This window comes from Oncorhynchus mykiss, chromosome 9 (genome assembly GCF_013265735.2).
Source record: "Oncorhynchus mykiss isolate Arlee chromosome 9, USDA_OmykA_1.1, whole genome shotgun sequence".
NCBI classification, from domain to species: domain Eukaryota; kingdom Metazoa; phylum Chordata; class Actinopteri; order Salmoniformes; family Salmonidae; genus Oncorhynchus; species Oncorhynchus mykiss.
Genome location: NC_048573.1, coordinates 34,523,735 through 34,541,522, shown reverse-complemented (window position 1 = coordinate 34,541,522; position 17,788 = coordinate 34,523,735). Strand labels below are relative to the sequence as shown.

Genomic DNA, 17,788 nt, shown 5'->3' with positions numbered 1-17,788 from the left:
CTTCAATGCAAATAGTAAAACGCTCTAATCATGTGTTCCGGTAGGATAATAAATCGGTAGGATAACTGGTTCCTTTGAGTACCAGTACCAATGCCAGCACAGTCCAGCCACAAGCAGTAAAAAGGTTAGAGACCTAACAAGTTCAATTGCGATTGATAACAGTGACAGAGGAGTTAGTAGTAATTGCAACACGTGTAAGGGAATCTCCAGAACACACTTCTGATGGTTAACACACATGCCAATAATACATAGAACCCTCAATTCAGGAGGAAAGTTATTAGAAGACAAGATCCATGATCACCATGCCTACGACTGGCTCAGTGCCTATGGACTATTTCCGTCGGGAGCTTTGCTCCTCCGTGGAACACCATGTCAACTCCAGTGGTAACTTTAAACCTTAATGCTTTAACCAAGACCGAGTAGACATGAGAGAGAGAAGGAACGCCTTCTAAAAATGAATGACAGAGATGGGGTGAATGTGATAAGGGTGCTCCTGAAAGAGCAAAAAAAGAGCCTTGGAAAAGAGCCTGAGTTTCCAGTGGAAATGTAGCCGACCGGGAGGGTAAAGCCACTCAACACAGAGGGAAAGAGAAGAGGGGAGTGGAGAAAGAGAGTGGAAGAGAGGAGAGAAGGGTAGAGATTGAAGGAAGGGAGAGAGTTGGGAAGAATAGGGGGGAGTGGTAATAAGGGGATGGGGGAATAGAGGAGGGGCTAGAGAGAGGGGTGGAAGTGAAGGGAGAGAGTCAAGGAGAAGGGGAATGTGGGTGAGTATGGGGGAGTGGAAGAGGAAAGCAAAGAGAAGAACAGTACAGTATGGGGAGAAAATGGGAAAGAAAGGGAAACTAGGAGAAGAGGGATGACAGAGGGAGAGTAGTGAACATGCAGCAGCTACTCTTCCTGGGGTGCACCTAAAACGTACAAATACTGTACATGAGACCAGGCACCAGAGAGAGAGTGAGATAGATGGAGAGAAACAATGAGACAATTAGCACTTTAGGGATGAACATGTAGTACACATGCTGTATGTTTGCCATTGTAGCCATAGTGCCATGTGCCTCTGTTAGGATGATTATGTTTCTTGGCAGCCATTCAGGAGTATGTTGTCCTCACAGAAAGCAACAGCGTCAGTGTCCACTCAAAACCACATCTTCACAGCTGGTTTGTTACGATCTACTAGGTGTGGTGGGTGGAATCAGGCGCAGAGAGCAGGGTTCAGTCGTTTCTTCAGATTTATTCCCCAGCGCAACAAAAACAGTCACGCCAACACACAGGGCGTAAATAAGTTGCCAGTCCAAAACAACAACAGGACTAAACAGTCCGGAGAATAAATACAAGAATAAATCACACCATCAAAACACAGAGTAACAAAAACAAGCCCCCACAAATACCCAGCGGGCCTAGTGCCCCTAAATACCCTACAAACAAACCCTAATACAAAACAGGTGTACCCAGTTAACCAATAACCCAAAACAAACGGAAAGGGAATCGATGGCAGCTAATAGGCCGGCGACGACGACCGCCGAGCACCGCCCGAACAGGAAGAGGCACCATCCTCGGCGAGGTTCGTGACATGGTTATTCTAACTGTCAGGGGATGCTTCACCCAACCACTTCAGATCAGTGGCTCAGAGAAATGTAACTAAACATCAAATTATATTACTCTGCCCCTGAGTTAAGTAAAGACAATGTCAGTGTGACATGACAATACAATGAACCGGCAGGAATGTATTTTCTAGAGCCCGTTGAAAAATACACCAACATGGATTATTTTTTACATTGTCCCTCTGTAAAAAAAAAAGAAGAAAAACATTAATTTGTACAAACTGTACAAATAACAGTTAAATTACAGTATTGGCTGTATATTGGCTTTTGAGATCCACACAGCCCCCAGTCAGAGAAATACTATTAGGTGAAATATTGTAACAATGACCCAGCAGTGAGGAGAATTCAATGAGGAGAATGCAATTACTACTTTCTGTATGAGATAGCCAACCCTGTAGGACCTCAGAGTCAGGAGAGAGGAGGGTGGTGGTTACTTTGCTGGTTGCTTTGCTGGTTAGTGGAGGAGGCATAGTGGGCCGTGGTCAGGGAGAAGATAGGGCGATAGATGGGAAGGTGTGGAGTTGGGTGTTAGATATGATAGGGTATATTGGTGAGAGGGCTAAAGTAAGCTAACGGAGAGCGAGTTAGATATAACGCCAGCCCACCCTTACAAAAAAAAAAACTTTAAAAAAATGACGTGAAAATACATGTAGTTTTCGGACACGTTTGAACACGGGCTCCCGAGTGGCGCAGCAGTCTAAGGCACTGCATCTCAATGCTAGAGGCGTCACTACATACCCAGGTTAGATTCCAGGCTGTATCACAACCGGCCGTGATTACAGCCTTGAGTCTTCTTGGGTGTGGAGCTACAAGATTGGCACACCTGTATTTGGGGAGCGTCTCACATTCTTCTCTGCATATCCTCTCAAGCTCTGTCAGGTTGAATGGTGAGTGTTGCTGCACAGAAATGTTCAGGTCTCTACAGAGATGTTTGATCAGGTTTAAATCAGGGCTCTGGCTGGGCCACTCAAGGACATTCAAAGACTTGTCCCGAAGCCTCTGGGGCAGGTTTACATCAAGGATCATTCTGTACCTTGCTCTGATCATCTTTCCCTCGATCCTGACTAGTTTCCCAGTCCCTGCCGCTGAATAACATCCCCACAGCATATGCTGCCACCACCATGCGTCACCGTAGGGATTGTATTGGCCAGGTGATGAGCGGTGCGTGGTTTCCTCCAGATGTGGCGCTTGGCATTCAGGCCAAATAGTTCAACTTGGTTTCATCAGATCAAAGAATATTGTTTCTCAAGGTCCTTTAGGTGCCTTAAGAAATCTCCAAGCGGGTTGTTATGTGCCTTTTTACTGAGGAGTGGCTTCCGTCTGGCCACTCTACCATAAAGGCCTGATTGGTGGAGTGTTGCAGAGCATTGCTGTCCTTCTGGATGGTTCTCCCATCTACACAGAGGAACTCTGGAGCTCTGTCAGAGAGACCATCGGCTTCTTGGTCACCTCTCTGTCCAAAGCCTTTCTCCCACGATTGCTCAGTTTTGTTGGCGGCCAGCTCTAGGAAGAGTCTTGCTGGTTCCAAACTTCTTCTATTTAAGAATGATGGAGGCCACTGTGTTCTTGGGGACCTTCAATGCTGCAGAAATGTTTTGGTACCCTTCCCCAGATCTGTGCCTCGAGCTCTACAGACCATTGCTTATACCTCATGGCTTGGTTTTTGCTCTGACATGCACTGTCAACTGTGGGACCTTATATAGACAGGTGTATGCCTTTCCAAATCATGTCCAATCAATTGAATTTACTACAGGTGGACTCCAATCAAGTTGTAGAAACATCTCAAGGATGATCAATGGAAACAGGATGCACCTGAGCTCAGTTTCGAGTCTCATTACAAAGGGTCTGAATGCTTACGTAAATAAGGTATTTGAGTTTTAGTTTTATATTTTTTGGCAAAAAAATATTTTTGCTTTGTCATTATCGGGTATTGTGTGTAGATTGATGAGGATTTTTTAAAATCCTTTTTAGAATAAGGTTGTAACGTAGCAAAATGTGGAGAAATGGAAGGGGTCTGAATTCTTACCGAATGCACTGTAAATGTTCCAAATGTGAACAAATCACATGTGAAAAATGTCACGTGGGAAAAGCAGACACGTGTGAAGATTCACGTACATTTTTCATATGACTCAGACATGTGGTTTCCCAACATTTCAAGCGATGTTATACGTCTCACGTGTGCTTTTGTAACCCGAGATTAGAACCTGAGTCTCCCACGGGAGAAATCAATGTCTTGACCATTTGGGCCAACAAATTTTGAAGCCAGTTGCACAACATCACGTGACCATTGGTGTGCAACTGACTTCAAAATATGCGCAACCATGACCGACTGATGTCCGCTACACTTTCAAGTGCATTTTCACAATTTAAGGTCAACTACGGGCTGTCAAATGATTCAAAAATGTAACTGAGTTTATCGTAGGATTTGTTGCATGTTATTTATCATGATTAATTGCAAATTCCTAATTTGCTCAAATTGAGCTGTAATTTAAGATTTTTCATATTCATGGTTTGCATGTTTTGTCACAATATTCTTTTGAACTTCCATTTTCGACTGATGCCCAACTGAGTATTCTACTCAATGCATCGTCAATGAGTGCTGATGAAGATTTCATCAAAAGTGCAATTAAAGTGGCCTGGAAATACAATGGCATTCAAAAGGAGGCAAATAATTAGTAGGAAAACCTTTTTGTCATAATTTTGAAGATTTACTTTAGATGCAGTATCATGTTATCTAGTTAGCTTAAGATTGTTGGGAGGACACTGGATTTTAGCTAGCTACTGTTAGCATTGCTAGCTATTTTGGACAAGGTTGTTTCCTACTAAACATTTGACAACGTCAGCGATGTCTTTGTATTTCCAGGCAGTATAGTGCAATTTAGACTAAACAGTCGTTAGCCTCCGTCCAGAATGACTCGGCTTATCATGACTTAAGGGCACCACTATGGTGCCGCCGATAGAGGGCGGCTTGAGAACGTTCATAACAATAGCATGATGCGACCGAGTGGCGGAGGTGCAATCTAGGAATAAAAATAATTTCAAGAATATGGTCATTTTCATTGTGTCCAAAGTAACGGTTAGCAAAATCAAGTAAATTGATAAATCAAAGTCAATTTCTTTTGACATCGCAATATGTTTCTATACTGTTTCCTTTTTACAGAATAGCATTACATAATCTGCAATTCCATATGTGGAATTGTAAACTCATTCATGGAACAGAGGTATGGTATGGGGGTGTGGCGGCAGGTAGCCTAGAAGTTAAGAACGTTTGGCCAGTAACCAAAAGTTTGCTGGTTTAAATCCCTGAACCGGCAAGGTGGAAAAATCTGCCATTCTGCCATTGAGCAAGGCAGTTAACCACCAACAACTGCTCCCTGGGCACCGATGACATGCATGTCGATTAAGGTAGCCCACCACACCTCACTGATACAGAGGGGTTGGGTTAAATGCGTAAGACACACTTCGGTTGAATGCATTCAGTTGTGCAACTTGTAGGTATCCCCTTTCCATGCTACACAACTTAGTTAGTTTCTTCTCCGCAATGAGTCTAGATCTGAGCACCTCCCCTATGATTCACTGAATGCGAACGCATTACGGGCTGTGATTGATCCAGAAACCGATGGGTTGGGCCAGAGCCAGAATATACTTGGGTAATACTCTGATTTGTTAGAGACAATCCAACCGCTGATGATTTTGTTTTGTACAACGCCCCTTGTGTCCCTCGTCAACAAAAACGACTTCAATGATGGCAGACTCAGACTAAAGTATGTAGCGAACAACAGAGCAGCAAAATAATTTAGTTTGAGTTGTCAGGCTAGGGGTGTGGCATATGGTATATCTTAATACATGTACAATTATATCTACATTTAGTTATAGATCTCTCTGTTCAATATCACTTACCCTTCCATTTATTAACCAGTTATCTAAAACAGGGATGTTGTTTCGATGTGCTAATTCATAGGCAAGTTCTCTGCATTGGAGGATACTAAGCCCATGAATCTGGTCTGCTAGATTCTTGATAATGTTTAGCAAGCCTCAGCCTCTGCTACTCTATCAAAGCCTCTCTTTCGCACAGGTACTACATGTTCATTTTCTTTTTTGTCAATGTACCTCCTCAGTGTCGTTCAGCAAATGTTTTCATTCCTTGCTGCTGCTGAAATGGACTTCCCTTCTCTCACCACATCTCTGCTTATTTTACTTTAGAAAACATGGTGTCGTGACCTGACTATCATTAATGTGATGACGGCTATTTTATCAAAACTATGTTTAAATATTTTGTGAATAAATTAATCATGTACCAATTAAGACATTAGCAATCTTGGTGCACCACGGGAAAAGTTTGTTTCATGAGTTACCATTTCCTGAATTAACTCAAGAATATATCAGAATATATCGTTATCATACCAGTCATTCATTCATCGTTATTACCTCATATAAGTCTCATTCTTCATAAATCTGCACGAACCCTAGTCTAAATGATGATTGAGTGATACACAAATTGGCTTAATTATATATTTACTAACTAACTAAATAATCACACAGAAATACATAAACACACACAGTATAGGCTGAATTGATTACTAACATAATGCAATGAAAAGTCCCTAGTGGACAAAACCGATATGACGGCTTGTTATAAAATGAAATGGTTGGGGAAAGAAAGAGCGGGAGAAGGAGAGACAAAGGAATTCAACTACGTGCATACAGTTGAATAATACGCTCACCGTAAATATGGATATTTAGCATCCTAACAACCGCTAATTCGGATTTAGAAATGCAACATCTATTTACACTTAGATGTCTTTGTATGTTGCCTTTCTGTTAAAACCACTCGATCTGTCTGTGACAAATAGTTTGACAGAATGTCTCTGGTTGTGTAAGCCTCTGGTTGTCCACCAGAGGTCACAATGTCCTCAGTTGTAGTAGGCTTCTTTGTATCTGAGTGTTTGTTAGACTGGGTACATCGGAAATGTACCAATGGTAATTTGCTGAAATGTTCCTTGTGTCTTTGGTCAAAGTTCTAGACTAATTTACATTACCCAGTTGCAGACTGAGAATGTTTGGTAAAGTCTTCGCCTTCTTCACTCGTCGAGTTTCAGAGGGTCTTACCATTTTGAAACATTCAGCTGACGCCGTCGGTCACGCTGGTCTGTATTTAAATTGCCACCATTTCAACGTGTAGCCACTGCTCCACGCTTTCTGGTCTGGAAGACTCTAGCCATTTGTGACGTCTGGTTCAACACCATCCACCTGCTTGGTCTAATGTACATTTCGTTAGCAATCCTTTTATGCACTCTGGTAAAAGGGGGTGTTCCATCCTGTTGGCATAATGCCTGTGCTCTTGTGGGCGTGGTTACTGACTGGGTAAAACTTTATTTGACAACTATTATCTCATTTAGAAGGCTAAAATCAGGTTGCTTACTTTTCACAAATAGTTTCATATTTTATCATGTAAGTTTTACAACATTTAGATGTAAATCTGATAACTTGGACAAATATATTTGTAGAGTTTCCGTTATCTTGTTATACCATCTTTAATGACATCACAAAACAACAACTGATTTGACATTATTATTGTTTGGAGCACCACCAACCATTTCCCACATTCTTCATGTTAGAAATATTGTTTCAATGTCCAATCGTTTGATATCAAAGTACAGCAAAGTCTCTTTCTGTTGTAACACTCATTCCATTCTCAATACTGCAAAAGCAAGAGAGAGAAAGTTTATCGACCGGTCATTAAGTCATACAACCGGCCCAACTTACCCCCCTTCATCTCTGGAGGGAGAGGGGGGGAGTGGGCTCTCTTTGATCCTCACCCAGGAGGGAAAGTCATGACAGTCCCCCTGTGGTGGGTTCAATCTTGGGATTATCCTGCACATTGCAACCCAGCATAAAAATGATCACAGGATGTCCTGGTTGTGGATCACTTTGTGGCCCCCTCTGGTGGTTTACTCTGGTAGGCTTCCTGAAAGCTGAAACACACCACATGAATGGCCAAGGGATGTCCTGGTTCGTGATCACCATTGCAGCCCCCCTCTGGTGGTTTACCCTGGTAGGCTTTCTGCCAACAGAGCAGTCCACCACAAGAATGGGCAGCGGCTGTCCGGGTTGGGGATCGGCGTTCTGGACCCGTCGTCTGGTCGCCCAGGCTGGTAGACCTGGGCTGTATATCTGGGCAGATGTTAACAACGCACACACACTCGCAAAATATATAATTACATTTCTTCCCAAATGAGCGGAATTGTGGCACTAACTTATGGTTGTATTGGGAACTTGTTTATGGCTCTATCACTTCCTAAGTATCAAATAAAATGAAACGAAAAGGTATAAAGGCATAAACAAAATATTTACATAATATAGTTACCACACCTTAATCATCTAATTTGACTGTATTCTATATACGTCCAAGGTCTTGGCAAATGACCCTGTCATGGCATTGTCTAATGTCATATCTAGGGTGTTCCTAATTCGCTGTATGTTGCTTCGGGCACTATCCTATATTGATAATTACATGATAAGTCTACAGCTGTTATGCACCAGCTTCGGGCAGTCTAAAGGGATGACTTATGGACCTCTGAGGAGAAACCGGTGAGTACTGTAGCTGTAGAGTCAAAAGACCTAAGAGTAATTTGGCTGAGGCTGGAATTTTGCTCGAACCCCCTCTCTGGGATATGTGGGACGATAGCGTCACACCTGGCCAAAAGCCAGTGAAAATGCAGAGCGCAAAATTCAAATAAATGACTATACAAAAATCTAACTTTCATGAAATCACACATGCAAGATACCAAATTAAAGCTACACTTGTTGTGAATCCAGCCAACATTTCAGATTTCAAAAAGGCTATTCTGCGAAAGCAAACAATGCTATTATCTGAGGATAGCACCATAGTAAACAAACACTGACACGCATATTTCAACTCTCCAGGCGCGACACAAAACGCAGAAATAAAGATATAATTCATGCCTTATCTTTGACAAGCTTCTTTTTTTGGCACTCCAATATGTCCCATAAACATCACAAATGGTCCTTTTGTTCGATTAATTCCATTGAAAATGTCCATTTATTTGGCACGTTTGATCCAGAAAAACACTGGTTCCAACTTGGTCAACGTGACTACAAAATATCTCAAATGTTACCTGTAAACTTTGCCAAAACATTTCAAACTACTTTGTAATACAACTTTAGGTATTTGTTTATGTAAATAATCGATAAAATTGAAGACGGGATGATCTGTGTTCAATACAGGAGGAAAACAAACTGTAGCAAGCTTTCTGGTCACTCGCCTCTATCTAACAGTACACTTCAAGTTACCCTCGTTTTGGATGGTCGTTCGTACTTCTTCATTACACAAAGTAAAAACCTCAACCAATTTCTAATGACTGGTGACATCCAGTGGAAGCGGTAGGAACTGCAAGAAGGTCCCTTAACAAATCTGGATTCCCAATGAAAACCATTGAAAAGAGAGTGACCTCAAAAAAAAACTGAATGGCTTGTCCTCTGGGTTTCGCCTGCTAAATAAGTTCTGTTATACTCACAGACATGATTCAAACAGTTTTAGAAACTTCAGAGTGGTCTCTATCCAAATCTACTAATAATATGCATATCTTATCTTCTGAGGATGAGTAGCAGAAAGTTGAATTTGGGCATGCTTTTCATCCAAAATTCCGAATGCTTCCCACTATCCTAGAGAAGTTAAGTGATCCTAGCATAAATCTTAATTTGCCAAGGGAAAGAAAACCAAGTATCCTGGTAGGCTGCAATCTGTTCAGAATGAGTCTGACGTCATCAGATAATTTCCAGGTCAATGCCTGGAGGTCAGTAAGAATTGATGTCGACCTCAAGACATATGTGAACCACATGTTTTCACATGGGAAATGTCACGTGTGAAGTGTTCCAAAAACCACATGTTTTCATCATGTGATTTTCCTCATGTGAAATCATGTGTTTTTTCTGTAAGGGCTAAGAGTTTCCCTCCATAGGTCATTTAGAATCTCAACTGTACAAAGTCATGACCCTTTGACTGAAGCTGCTGGTGAACCAGTGTAATCTTTCAACTTAACCTTGTCAGGCTATTAGCAGTTAGACCAGTGCATCCACAGCTTGGTGACGGTGAAAGCTTTCAGTTTCAAATGATTAGGTTCAGAGAATGCTATAACTGACAGTAACTATACAGGCATAAAATTAAAGTGCGAAGTAGAAATTTTTTATTAAAAGAGGGATAAATAATCAATAATGAAATTAAATATTGTCTTGCATTTGAAAATAACATAAAAAGAGAGGCTTAATCTCAGAAGGCAGAACTCCTTTTGATGTGCTCTCTCTCTCTCTCTCGTGATGAGATGGTGGATGGTGATGAGTGTGTGTGCGAGAGAATGAGAGAGAGATAATGTGTTTTGAATGCACGAGGAATTTAGTCAACAGCTTAGGCCGACTGGGGGGCGATCGTAGTTGTGCAGTGCACGGAGCGTGCGTGCAAGTGAGAGACCGGCACTCCATCATCAGCTATACCCTACAGCCTGTCTCACTCTCCTTATCCTCCTCCTGAAAAGAGAGAGATCACGCAACACGCCAGGGAAAAGACGACAAGAAGTGTAGGAGAGAAAAAAATCTGCAGAGGCAAAGACTCTCCTCTCTACACTGCTCTTTTTCTGAGCGTGAGAGGGAAGGGAAGAGGGAGAGACAGGAAGGCAGTGAGCCGCAGAAATAAAAAAGGTGCTTCTTGTCATTCGTGCTGCTTTCCCTGCTGTGGCTCCAACCCACAGAGCTCTGGTTGTCAGCCAGCAAAGAGCAGAGCGCTAGCGCAGTAGCAGTGTCTCTCTCTCCACAGAAAGCAGCCTGAGGAAGAGAGGATGCTAAACAACTTGACAGACACCGAGGAGGGAGAGGGGGGACCCAACTGCCAGGGTGAGTGATGAAATCTATCACAGAGATGTGAGGGGGTGTGAGGGGGTGTGTGGGGTGACTGTGTTTGTGTTGGAAGGTGGGAGGGGAGGGAGGATAATAAGTGTGTTTGTGAGGGGGAGTACAAGGTGTTTATGGCAATAGTATTTTGGGGGGGTGTGCTCATGAATGTGTGCATGTGAGTACAATGCGTGTCTGCAAGTTACAGTATACTGTTTGTGGGAGTGAGTGTGTGTCTGTTTTCAGGGATATGTGGGGGTGTGCAAACACTCATGTGAATGTCACTCCACGACAGAGACAGACAGAGAGAGAGAGAGACACAGAGAGAGAGGGAGAGAGAGGGAGAGAGAGAGAGAGACAGAGTGAGAGAGAGTGAGAGAGAGAGAGAGAGACAGAGAGAGAGAGTGAGAGAGAGAGAGAGAGACAGAAAGAGAGAGAGAGAGAGGGAGACAGAAAGAGAGAGAGAGAAAGGGATGGACAGAGGAATGTATCTGTATCTCTGCACTCCTCTTCCTCCACTGGCATTTACAGTTTTCAGCTGTAGCTGTTACTGCAAGGCTGCAGTGACAGGAATAATAATGGTGTTTCAGTGGGAAGAAGAGGAAAGGAGAGGAGCAGCAGATTATTGTATTCCTGTAGCCAGAGGACCAGTCTGCTTCATGGCACTGTCACTTGGCTCCCAGGCAGAGTCATGTTTGGGTGAAGGGACTGCCTGGGGATGCATATGTCAACCACAGTCCGTTTGCCAAGCATTCAGAACATTTCCTTTTTTCCTTGACTATAATCCCTCAGTTTTCTTCTGAAGTTGAGTAAATACATTGGCAGGAAGGACGTTCCTCGACCCCTGCGTCTTTGCGCCAGAGCGGTGCAGTAACGTTTCTGTGTACCTGCAGAGAAACTTGTTTCCTTCAGATGTGGCTTGCAGTGCTTTCAACCTCTGCTTGTAGATTATTGTATTCTTGTCATAGCCATTTTCTCTGCTCTATGATAAGGCTTAGAGTGAGCAGAGCAGAAAGTCAGCCCCTACAGAGCGTCTGGGGAATCCTGTCTTTAGATTCAACTCCAGGGATCTACAGAACTCATTCATGCTGATGGCTCACCCCATCAAAGATATTGTCTCAAGGGGGCATGATGAGAATTACGATAGCCCCTGTTAGTGTGTGTGTGTGTGTGTGTGTGTGTGTACACATTGTGTGTTCACATTGAGCTCACACTTCAGTCATCTTGGATCATATTGAAAAGCCTTTTGATGGAGGTTGACAGTATGCATATGTGGGCAAAAACAGACTTTCCATGACAGGCATCTGTGTATGCATGTGCATGCGTGTGTTTTTGCATGTACACGCACACGTATTTGTGTGTGCTCTACAGCTCACCACTGCTGTAAAGGCAGGATTAATTAAGTGCTGATAAGACAAATTAATTATGAATCACAGGGATTTCCCAAAATGTATTAAGCTGATGTTATTTCTGAACACTTCAATTATGCTTTTGAACTACTTACGTTTAAAAATGTGAAGCAACACTTTCAAAGCCACTGCAGTCTTACCTCCATGGTGCAAGCATTAATCTTGGTATTCACACAGTCGCTGTCCTTGGTTCTGAATACTGTTGTTCTCTGGAACTATGCAATGCTGTTCCAGTCTACTGCATTTGTTAATACAGTGGACTGCACACATTGCTGGGATTAGACTCTGTCCATGGTGCTGAAATGAGGCTGTGCGGAAATCTCTCTCTCTACTCCTGCCCCCAGTCTGCTGCAAATGCTCAAACTCTGCGTCATGTTCAATGCCCAGCTGTATGGGATTTTAGGATCTCACGTTACCAAGGAATAGTCAAATTCCTGCTAAACTATCTTTCCTAGAGTGTGTGCATTTCTGTGCACATTCTTGCATCAATGTGTTTTTGTTTGTGTGTGTGTAGGAGTGTGTGCACATTTTAAACTCATTCTGAATTCTCCTGGGTTTCTCATTGAACTCTTGTGGCCCTGGCTGGTTTTTGGCTTGTCATTGGTCATTGTCTGAAGTTAAATTATTACCCGGTGTTGCATAGAATGGGCAGAGAGCCCGAATGTGTGCTGCACAGGGAATAAAACATTAGGCAATTAAAACTACTGCAGCAACATGCATATATCAGCATATGAGCCTTCTGCATTATAAACGTTGATGTATTTCTAAAGGATTTTTTGTTTTATAATGCATAATGCTATGTGATGCAATATGAATGCTTATAGCAAGTCTTATAATGCACCATGTGTGATAGAGGGAACAATAAATTAATTCATAATGCATTATACAGGTGGGTTATAAAAAAAAGTGTTGCCGTAATCCCTGTCCAACTCATGTATTTTTTAATGGAGGGTTGATCTGGTCTGTAATATTTTGGATTGACTGCCTGACTTGGCATTTGTCACAAGGCCTGCAGTTTGCAAATAGTCTGGGTAGCTATTTGACTAGATGTCCAGGAGTCTTATGGCTTGGGGATAGAAGCTGTTTAGAAGCCTCTAGGACCTAGACTTGGCGCTCTGGTACCGCTTGCTGTGCGGTAGCAGAGAGAACAGTCTATGAATAGGGTGGCTGGAGTCTTTGACAATTTTTAGGGCCTTCCTCTGACACCACCTGGTTTAGAGGTGCTAGATGGCAGGAAGCTTGGCCCCGGTGATGAACTGGGACTTACGCACTACCCTTTGTAGTGCCTTGCGGTCGGAGGCCGAGCAGTTGCCATACAAGGCAGTGATGCAACCCGTCAGGATGATCTCGATGTGCCAGTAGATGAGAGGGCACATGAGACATGGCTTAAGTTCATGTCAGGAGAAAGTTGACGCTGGTAGTAGAGTCGAGTGGTCATCACCTCTTAATCAGGAACAGGAGGGGACTACAAATAGCAGAAACATTCCATTACAGTGGCATCATCATAGGTTAATAACCAGATAAAACATTGGACCCTATAGGGTATGACAGTGATTAATCAGTTGTAAAAAGGTTTTATAACGGCTATGGGACCAGTTTTTCCTAATCAGGTCACATGGTTTAAAAAAAAACTCCTGGCCCTGGGCAGGATGAAAACCCTGTCAAACTGCACCGACCTTAAGTACTTATATTTAGACTAGACTAAAAGGGTGGTTTCCTTTAAACAGACACAACAATTGATTGACAATAGAAATTACAGGGCTGAGATTGCTTTATGCATGTTTGCATCATGTAGGCCTATGCAACTGTAGGCCTAATAAAGAATTCACTCACAGTCTATGTCATCACTATTGTGTTGATGGATTAATTCCAGTTAATCATTTTTTATTGAAAATGTCTAGGCAGCATAGCCAGCCCAATTTGGAATATAAACCAAATTTGATCACATTCGCATTTTCTCCTGATACAAACAAATGGACTACAGTATAAATAATGTTACCAATTAGTTTACCCTGACCAGGTGGACAGGGCGCATAGGCTGAACGCAGCTGCTGTTGTTAGCATCATACAGTTGATCCAAATGTTGTTTTCATCCCATACAGCATGTCAGATTGCTAATGTTTAGTTGTAGCCTAGACTGCTGCAACAGTTATATATTTCAAATTTACATTTGAACCTTTATTTAACTAGTCAAGTCAGTTAAGAACAAATTCGTATTTAAAATGACGGCCTATGGGGGAATAGTTTGTTAACTGTCTTGTTCAGGGGCAGAATGACAGATTTTTAGCTTGTCAGCTCAGGGATTCAATCAAGCAACCTTTCGGTTACCCCCCCCCCCCCCCCCCCCCCCCGAAAATGTTTGCTTGTGTCGGTCATGTAATCGGGTTTGCTAAATAAATATCAGAGGAAAGTGCACTTGAGCACGTGTTGGGCCAAAAAACATGCTGCATCAACCTGTCTTTTAATCTCACTTTTGATGGATGATGCGATGGAAGCTATGAAATCATTCAGAATTGATTTCTACATCCCAGAGAAGACAGTAGAAACGGCCACATGTAGAAACTTGCTGAGTCTCTAGACAGTAGAAACTCGGCAAGTAAAGCATTGTAACATGCAATTACCTCTGCAAGCTCTTTGTAGTTGCCCTTGTTAGCAAAACTTCCCCTCTCATCATGCCCCTAAGTAAAAGCCACTCTTGCATGCCCAAAAATGCAGTAGTGTCGATAAGCTGCTTGAGAAAACATCCCTGTTCCTTCCTAACTTCTCCTTGTGTTGCGCAGTTTGAATACACAGACCTTTGTCCATTACATGAACTATACAGCTTTTTCCCAGAAGCTGGAATCTGAGGTCAATGAATGAAAGGGCTTCTTCAACATAAAATCCACTACATTGTTAGAGTTAGCCATTCTGGCACTCTGGTAGCTATCTATCTACTTGCTACTGAAGTTAGTGTAATTTATTTCAAAATGCTTTGCTAACACAACACAAAAATAAAAACAAGCAAGAAATATATAATCCATCTCCTGTAGATTGAAGAAACTAATTTGAATGTAATAACATCCTAAAAATTATCAACTGTCATTATTCACGATCTCAATTTCAATCTTAATCTATCCAACAATGTCACCAAATCACCAGGCTTCTAAATCATAAATGTGTAGTACTAGGCTCATTTGCTGATCTTTTGATTGGATGGACAACATGTTAGTTCATACTGCAACATCTTTGATTTGTAGGACTTCCTCCAGAAGTCATCATAATTACCATGTACAGTAGGTCCATGGAAAGGGGTGAGGAGCATGACCTCTTAGGTTTTGTGTTGAAATCAATGTAGCCAGAGGAGGATGGAAAATAGCTGTCCTCTGGCTACACCATGGTGCTACCCTAGAAGGTGATGCTGAGGCTACTGTGGACCTTTATTGCATAACAGTTTGTTTTAATCAGGTTTAGTGATTTAGTGATGTGAATGTATTTAGTATAGTTTTATCTAAAAAGGATTTAAAAAATGTATGATTTATTATTTATGGTTCTCCGCATGGTCCTCTGCTTCCTCCTCCTCTGAGGAGTTGCCACTGGCTGTAATGCTGAACTTCCACGATATGGATGGAATAGAGCCCTAAAATTTAAATTGGATTAACAGCGAAGATGTGCTGTCTCTTTATTGACTTGAAACTCAGTGAGCATTGACCCTGCTGCGGTCTCCTGGAGTTGCTGAACACACATACACACCTCTGATGAGTTAAGAGGTTATGGTCAATAGTCTGAGTTATGGGACTGACACAGCATAAGATTAATGTTCCAAGAGAAGGTGCTAATTTGCACCGCTGTGACACAAAGACAGGACGACAAATCAAACTGTTAATAGCCAGCATATATACTAAACACCCACCTCAGTAGAGCAAACATCATATTCAAACAGACTTCAAATAGATCTTCATGGCAAATTTGGCCCATTAACACCTACTGCCATAGGTGTCATGCAATATTATCACCTGTTTGCATGCAATGTTGTTGGAAAGGTTTATTCACAATTGAATGTTGGCACCTGCTATTATCAGAAAATAACAACAGGCATCACAATCATAAAAACTGTGAAAAGAGCAGGTGCAAACTTTGCACTGACGCAAATATTTAATTCAATCTGCCCCATAGTATATTGCCAATAAAAGGTGGAAAATGGAGGGAATATATATAGAAAAACATCTTAATTATACAGCAGGCTCTGCCATCTACTTCATTGTAATTGCTTGGTGACTGTTTAAAAATATAACTAGTCATTACTTCGGTTCCAACCTGTACTTATTCTATTTGACGGAAACGGCTGACGCAAGTCCCTCCCTGGTAAAAGAGTGACATGTATTTGTTTTTATTTAGCAGTGATTAAACATGTTTTTGTAGCTCTGAGCTTAATACTAATGGAAGGTGAGGGACTGTGACTAGAGAGGTCCCGATCCTTGTTTCTGAGGTTTATTTCTCCCAATCAGCTCTGAAATACGTTTCAGAGCGACACAGAGAGAGAGATAGAGAGAGAGGCAAAATCTGATGACACGGGTTTAATTTGACACGTTTGTTAAAATGACTAGGGAGTAAGTGGACAGCCACAGAGGAGTGTAATGGCAAGACAAATGGAAATTGATACACTTGATAAATAAGCCTTGGCCCGCTGTCAGACCAGCAGACAGATTGTTATCTCTGGGGGTAAAGGATTGTTCAGCTGCGTCTCACCAGCTTTCAGGGTCCTGTGGAGAAATACACATGAATCTCATATCAGGAGTGATTTGTGCCACTGTAATATGGTAATGGTAATGTACTTGAGGCCATTGAAGAACATACAGACATAGCTCAGATTGTTCAGTTAGTATTTTATGCATCTTCTCATAGAGATGGAGAGAAACAGGTATAGAATAAGAGGGAGACAGACAGGCAGATGACATAACACAGAAACAGAAATGGGAGATGGGAGGGAGGGAGAGAGAGAGAGAGTAGCCTGAGTCACTCCTTTCTTCACCTACCTTCTCCTCCTGTACTCTGATCTATGCTTTGGTTATATCACAGCCTGACTGCATGTGGCTCCATTTGTCCCCTGCGTGTGATCCCAGATAATTACTTATCTATTATTATTATATCAGCACAAACAGTTCTGGGAAAGACACAGCTAGCTGGCTGATACACAATCTAGAAGGGCAACTGTGAAATTGAAAGTTGAAATACCCCTCAAAGGTCCTCCCCCCACTTGAGGATAGGTCTTCAAGTTTCTGTCTCAACACTTATGTCTCAACATTTAGAGCACAGAATATGCATTTGAATGTACAATGCAGAAGATATATGTGCATCACATCCTACACCCACAATATACAGTGAAACAAAGTCAGTACAGGACATAGTCATTGAATCCACGTTTCACTGCCCATCCAAACCAGAATTGTCCATTGTTTCCTGTGTAGATACGAGACTGGGAAATGCACCAACCTCTAGTTGTTTGGGTGTCAGACACGGCTCACAGGTGGAGCGTGACCTTTTGTTTTCAATCCAACATTTGAGATACATCATTATGCCAAACAGTGGGATAATGAGGCAGTTTGCAGTCTTAACACAAACACACACACACACACAGGAGAGTGATCATTGGCCCCATAGAGGCAGACAGAACGGGAACATAATAATGAAATAGGCCTTGGAACATACTCTGATCCTTTTCAAAGACAAACTACATAAAACAAAAGTCAGAATGTGAAAAAAATGGCCCATTCCAAGGGACACTGAGGCTACAGAGTCCCCAGAGCCTCAGCTCACTGCCTGCCAAGCAGCAATACAAATTGACACGTTGGGGGCTAATCAATAGTCTATCAATGGGACTGGCGCTAAGGTGAGGAG

At 42.2% G+C, this 17,788-nt stretch overlaps 1 protein-coding gene across 1 annotated transcript in view; it reads left to right on the top strand.

Moving 5' to 3' along the window:
• Window positions 1–10,094: 10,094 nt before the first annotated feature.
• The window catches only part of LOC110531958 (solute carrier family 12 member 5), a 102,361-nt gene continuing 94,667 nt past the window's right edge, over window positions 10,095–17,788 (top strand). The window contains exon 1 of the mRNA XM_036987843.1: window positions 10,095–10,508. Coding sequence (XP_036843738.1) covers window positions 10,454–10,508 — 55 coding nt within the window. The 5' untranslated portion in view covers window positions 10,095–10,453. The remainder of the gene's footprint in view (window positions 10,509–17,788) is intronic.